Source organism: Phoca vitulina, unplaced genomic scaffold, assembly GCF_004348235.1.
Source record: "Phoca vitulina isolate PV1807 unplaced genomic scaffold, GSC_HSeal_1.0 scaffold23, whole genome shotgun sequence".
Lineage (NCBI taxonomy): Eukaryota > Metazoa > Chordata > Mammalia > Carnivora > Phocidae > Phoca > Phoca vitulina.
The window spans coordinates 18,551,330-18,558,029 of record NW_022589726.1 but is presented as its reverse complement, the minus strand read 5'-3'; the positions used below and the strand labels follow the sequence as shown (position 1 = coordinate 18,558,029).

At 52.0% G+C, this 6,700-nt stretch overlaps 1 protein-coding gene across 1 annotated transcript in view; it reads right to left on the bottom strand.

The window, feature by feature from the left end:
* Window positions 1-3,592: 3,592 nt before the first annotated feature.
* Window positions 3,593-6,700, bottom strand: part of KRT77 (keratin 77) — an 11,431-nt gene continuing 8,323 nt past the window's right edge. Inside the window, exons 6-9 of the mRNA XM_032420851.1 lie at window positions 5,243-5,368; window positions 4,899-5,119; window positions 4,451-4,485; window positions 3,593-3,870 (exon numbers count right to left, since the gene is read on the bottom strand). Of these exons, the coding sequence (XP_032276742.1) occupies window positions 3,593-3,870; window positions 4,451-4,485; window positions 4,899-5,119; window positions 5,243-5,368 (660 nt within the window). The remainder of the gene's footprint in view (window positions 3,871-4,450; window positions 4,486-4,898; window positions 5,120-5,242; window positions 5,369-6,700) is intronic.

Here is a 6,700-nt window from a genome sequence, read left to right as displayed (position 1 = left end):
CAGGAGTATTGTTTATACCAGGAAGCCTCCTCCCAGCATCTTTTAGTGCTGACGCCCTGGCTCAGGCCCGGAACATGATATCAAGGCCTTTCCTTGCAGTCCAAGATCCTCCTTGGCTAACTCCTCTCTCCTTACCCTACCTTTCTCATGCCCCTGCCCTGTGGAATCTCTGTTCCAGTATTCTAGGATTCAGGCATGTGATTCCCTCCATCTGTCCCCCGGTTCTCCATGATTGAGAAGGTCAAGGTTTCTGAAGAGAAAAAACAGGGTCATGTTTTTTGGGAAAATCCCAATTACTGCCCAGAAGGAGAAGGATGGGCAAGATGACCTCTGATCCACCTTGCCCTGTGTTTTTATCCAGAGCCAGCTTGGATTTCCTAAGCACATCGTATGCACAGGCATGATCCCAGCGAGAATCTAATCCACACCCTGGACTAGGTCTGTGGTGTCAGAATACTTGGGTTCATTTCACCATCCTCAGCCCTTGGGCCCTTGGTCTCTCCATGACTTGATCATTCCTTGGCATCTGACCTTAATTTTCCCCAAGATAAAATAGAGAGTAAAACTCCTTTTTTTTCAGGCTCCATCACATGAACTCTGAGGGCAGCAAAGGGATGAATGGCTGCCATACACATATTCCCACATATCATTCAGTCCCTCCCTCAACCTCCTGCCAGATAGTTAGCCAACCTCTGCCTGAAATGTGCCAACTCCTCACGCCTCTCCCATCTCAGGATCAATAAAAATTGCTTCTTACCCTGAGCCAAATCTGCGGCAGTTCCCACCTGTTCATCTGGGTCATCAGCTGGGGTCAACCCCTCTTTGCCAAGGAAACTCTTCCAATCTTTGCAGTTAACTGTCACATCTCCCCCCAAAGACATCCAGGGCCTTCTACCATCCCCCTGTGGCCAGGTTTCTGACCACGTACCCCTGCCATCCTAGCCACTGTCATCTGAATGGACTCCTCTTTAGTAATGTCCTCAGAGTGGTCAGACTACAGAAGAGCCAAAGTGGACTTGGCACACTACTCTCTTCCTGGTCCCCACGCTTGTCCCCACTGGCCACCAACTGCTGTTGGCTCATGCACTGTCACCATCGGCAGCTGAACACTCTAAACCAAGTTTACACCCACTGCTGTTTTCTCTCTCCCCGTCCCTGTCCTGTGCTCTTGGATTTTTTGTTTTTTTACCTCAAGTGTGGCATGGCTTCTGTCTACGCCCTCTCTCCTTGCCTTCGGGCAGCCCCTCTGCCCACCTCTCCTTTCCCAGCCCGTTCCCCCACAGGTCTGCTGCCAAGGTGAGATGGGGAGAAGCCTCTCAGAGAGAAGGTAGGGGCCTGCGTGGGAACACACTGTCTTATCAATATGGACTGCAGTCATATTTGAATGAATCCCATATCCAACTGTCATCTGTACTCCTTCAGGGAAGGAGAAAGTAGGTCACATCTTTTATGCAACTCCTTTACACAGACTCAGAAATATCACATAGGATAAGGTGGTAGCTTAACTTGCTCCATTCTTGAATGTCTGCATCTATGCTTCCCCCAGAGGCATGGATTCCAGAAGATCCTGCCCAGGACCCCCACTGGGTGAATGGGCTCAGTCTCTTATCTTCTGAGCTCCTGTCTCCTGGGAGCGGGACCTCTCTCACTCACACACATTCAGTCTCTCTTATCTTTGAGTCTCTGGAAGACTAGCCCCCTGTCTGAAGGGCCCTTCCCTGAGGCCCTGCCCTCACCTACTTCTACTGTTTTCCCCAGGCCTGTTCCACTTTCTAGCCCTCTAGGAGGGCCAAGCTTTGGGGCGAAGCTTCCCTTCCCCAGAATTGGCATCTACTGCAGGTCCCACAGCTCCTGCAATGGAGGGTCTGCCTACGTCCACAGGACAGGCCTTGCTACCACCTTCAGGCTAAAAGGTCCGCAAGGACGCATTGCTCTGATTTCTCCTCCCTCTGAACTTTCCCCTCTGCCATAATCTATCATTTGGGTTGTGAGTACCTGAAGATTCAGAAACAGGTTCAGTCAACATTGCATTCCCAGGGCCAAGGCCTCCTCCTGGCACACGGCCAGAGCAGAATGAATGCATGCTGAACCAATGTGTAACTGACTTCAGAACGAGCAGCCACTTTCAGCACTAGTAAGATCATGTCTGCAAGGTCTTTTAAGATCATGCAATAAAAAATAATAAAAGTAATACTTCCCAGATATGAATAATTGTAGAGGCCTGCAGAAATTTAAGAAAAAATCACTTATCTCTGACTGAACAGCAGTTTGAGATCACAGAAAATTTTATTGTAGAAACACCAGAAATGTCAAGCCCTTCAAGGTATGCCCTTCAACCAGGAAATGATGCAGTCACACCACTCCGCAAGGGACCCCCACTGAGCCCGTTCGATGCCCCCAAGAGAATCAGGGACTTGGAGGTTGCATTAGGACTCAGCAAGAAAGCAAAGGTGACTCCAGTTCTTAGAAGCAACACCACCCTCCCCCTCTCCAGGCCTGCTAGTTGGCTTATAGTTTCCCCTTCCTGTCCCCTCCAGCGCATCTCAAACATCTTGTGTAAGGCCTGAAAGGAAGGGTTAAATTCTCAGGAAGTGCTCAGTCACAGAGAACAGGAGGCAGAGGGACTTTGAGAGCCCAGGAAAGGGCTCCATGCCTCCTTACACATAACAGGCAGCTTCCGGACTGGTCAAGATTGAACCCTCCCAAGACCCATGCTTAATCTTCCAATTCCTCTGGGCCTGGCACCTGGACACAGCAGCTCTAGGCGGCACGTGCCCAGCCTCCTGGACAATTCTCAGGAGGGCCATTATGGAGCAGAGCTCAGGAAGGGCCAGGCTGCCAAAGAATTGGAGCTGTCAGGAGGGGCAGGACAGAACAGAACTCCATGGCTTCCCCCACTGACTCCTCTATTCGGGGATAATTAGTCCTCCCAGGGGACAAGGATGCATGCCCTCTGAAATATTCCCACCTTGAGCTGTTAGCCCAGAGAATAATGCATCTTAAGACAGAGATGCAGAATCAGGACCAGACATACTTCAAGGTGTCTGATGAGGACAGCAAATCCATACTCTCCATCAACATGAAAGTATGAGGCTAACAGACCAACAGACAGGAATGGGTCCCCGGCACAGAGGTTCCTCTTGCCAAGCTACTCGCCCGAAGGCCTCGTTCTGTGGGTCCCCTAAGGGATGGATTATTGTTCACAAGGCAGCCTAGGTGTAGGAAAGGGAGCCTGGGGGTGAGAAAGCTGGTGTCCTTGACATTAACTCTCCATTATCCGCTCTGTAGATACTCTACAGGCTCTTTTTCTCCAGGGCTAGACTGGGCCCCTGGATGTCCCCAGGGGCAGGAGCAGGGCCAGCGGAGTGGAGTCTGAGTGGAGAGCGGTCTGGCTGTGATTCTGTCAGCCAGCCAGCGCCCTCCAAAGACAGGTCTGCTGTTTGGGATTATCCGCCTGCTTCCCCAGCTAGCCTGGAACGTGTTAGCAAAGCTGCAGAGACCCATGAGGGAAAGGTAAGTGACAGAGGTTCAGAAAGGGCGCCGGGGAGGGGACAGGAGAGCGCCCTGCCGGCGGGGCTGTGTGAGCTTCTCTCTACTCCACGATTCGCTTGTGGGAAGTGTTGGTGGAGGTCTGGATGATCTGCACGCGGGACGAGCCGCCGCCGCCTCTGCCCCCGTACTTGCTGCTGCTCCGGCTGCTCCCTCCGTAGCTCCCGCCGCCGCCACCCGCGTAACCACCTCCACTGGCCCCTCGGGAGCCCCCTCCGTAGCCGCCGCCCCCGCGGGAGCCGCCGCCGCCGGAGCCTCCACCGCCGGAGCTTCCAGAGCCTCGGCCGCTGCCGCTGATGGTGGTCTGGCTGCTCTGCACAGCTGTGGGGAGAGGGCAGCCCGAGCTGGGGTCAGAAGGGCTGGCCGGGGGACCGGCCTGCACCTCCCCCCTGCACCCCTCTGCGCCCGCCCTGGGGCAGCCTCCTGCACCCTTAGTCGCAGGCAGCGTCTGACTTGCAAAACCATATAGGATGAAAAGGTTCCCCTTTTCCAAGTATTCTTCATAGGGCAGAGCACTGGGTGTTTTACGGAACTAATGAATCGTTGAACACTACATCAAAAATCAATGATGTACTATATGTTGGCTAATTGAACATAATAATAATTAAAAAGAAAGACAAAGCATGTCAGGACCCGTTTTCATTAGCCACATACCTTGACGAGTTCTAAGCTACTACTGATTATTAGGTCTCATCAACATTAAGATACGTAAGCACTAAAATCGGAACAATTTATTTCAGCGAATTTCTCCAGGCTCCGCAGTCTATTGGCTCACTGTGGTTTTTCATGGTGCAGGACTAGAAACTAAATCGCTGACTGCCAGTCCCTGCTGGCCTGCCCTCCCCGGCCCTCCCTCTGCCGCTGGCCCCAAGCAGCCCCCCGCCTGGACCCTGCTACTTACAGATGCTCACGTGGCTCTGCAGCTCCCCGGACATCCTGTAAAACCAAAGCACACACATCGGTCAGACCAGCAAAGCCAGGAGGAAGGCAGGTGACAGCCTGGAGACATCCAGAGCAGAGATAGTCCTGTAAAGTGAAAAACTGTCCCCAAGCTTTAGGGAAAGGTGGGTGCACAGGCCAGGGGGTCAGGAAGTGAGGGGCTAGAAGGGGTTTTAAACAGTTTCTGAAAGCCATTTAGCCCTGACTGCAGGGCCTTAGGTTGGGGTATAGGGACATTCTGCTCAGAGGCAGGGGAATGATGACAATGACACATCCTCTGCTTCTGATTTGAATGTTTCTGCTCAGCCCGGGACTACCAGTCTTTCCAGAAAACAGGGATTGTCTTCCCTCCAAATAGTCCCACCGCTCAGGGATGCAGCCTGCATGTTGGCCCCAGAAGCATGGCCCACCTGCTCTCCTCGCCCTCCAGCAGCTTGCGGTAGGTGGCAATCTCCACGTCCAGGGACAGCTTGGCCCCCAGCAGCGCCTGGTAGTCTCGCAGCAGTCGGGCAAGCTCCTCCTTGGACTGCTGCAGGGCCTCCTCCATGTCCTGCAGCTTCTGCCGCGCATCCTGAAGGGTCTGCTCTCCTCTCTCCTCTGCATCCGAAATGGCCATATGCATCTGCTCAATCTACTCAGGAGAAAGTCGCAGAGAAGAACCGAATGGGGGGGGGGTGAGTTTCAGGAGCCCCACTTGGCAGGGCCCTGTGGGAGGCGGCATGCCTGGTCAGCCCACCCTGAGCATCCTTCTCACCTGCTTCTTGATGTTGCTGATCTCTGCCTGCAGCCTCTGGATGGTGCGGTGGAGCTCAGCGATCTCCATCTTGCTGTTCTTCAGCTCGTCTCCGTGTCTTCCCGCTGAGATCTGGAGCTCTTGGTACTGAGGGTCAAAGGCAACATCGTGGTCAGCCTGCTGCGCGCCACGAGGCCTTCCACGAGGGAGTGAGTCTACCTTCCCAGGCCCTGCCCAAAGCTGCTCTCCAGGGACAGTTCCCAGGTACGCCCCACCCCAGAGCTGTGATACCTGCCATACATGCTCCCGTACCAAAGCTCCCTCATTTGAGCCGTGACATCACACACACACACATACACACACACAGTCTTGTTCAAGCGTCCCTCCTTCTCATCAGTCTCTGGGCCAGACCCACATCCCAGACAGACAAAGCTGCTCCTGGATGCCCTTTTCCACCTACTTGTTCCCCCATCTAAGCCTTACTAGAGGCCCTTACCCACACGGGGACCTCTTCCCTTTTGCCACCATATCTATATTCCTTCCTACCCTTTTCCAGGATGGTTTCCCTAGCAGCCACGACCTTATTTCCTCAGAGGCCCTCAGCATGCCCCTTGTTTATTCCCATTCTCCTCTCTATGTCATTCTGTATCTACGTGGCCCCATCAGTAGGCTCCCCTGGGCAGGGCTCTGGAGGAAGCAAGGGGCGCAGGGTTGCTGGTTCAAGGGAAGCTCTGCATTCTGACGCTTTCCCTGTTGACCATCTGCCTCCCCGGTCTGATGCTGAAATCCATGCCACTCAGAACCCTTGCCTGCAGGGCAGTGAGACAGAGGCCCGCCAAAATTGGAGTTGAGAAAGCAGATCGCAAGTGTCAGGAGTTCAGAATGTAGGGACCGGCCTTTGACCCTTAACTACAGTCTTCACCCTCCGAAAAGGTCCGAGTCCATTGATATTAAAGAAGTAATCAAAGATGTGCCCGAAGACTTAGCCACAGAGATGTTTATCTGATAAAGGTAAATTCTTACCACCGAGCACCATGCTGCTATTAAAAATGACATAGAATATTTAATGTCACAGAACGGCATTCACAAGTAATAAGTGAAAGAGTAAAGTACAGAACCACAGCTTAAAAGATCTCATTATGAAAAAAGTAAGAATAAAAAACATTATAGTGGTTTAGGGCATGGGGTTGTAGACGGGGCACCTAAGTTTAAGTCCTGCCTCTGCCGCTTACCAGCCATAAGACCCTAGGCAAACTAGGTGAGTTCATACTCTACTATCTTCAAAATAGGGGTAATCAACTCCTTACCTCACAGGGTTGTTGTAAGGAGTAAATGAAATTTTATATATATGTATAAAATGTATATAGATACATGTATGTATGTGTGTGTGTGTGTATATATATATATATATATGTGTGTTTATTATATATATATATATATATATATAATAAACCTCTCTGGGTTTATTTCCTTGCCTGC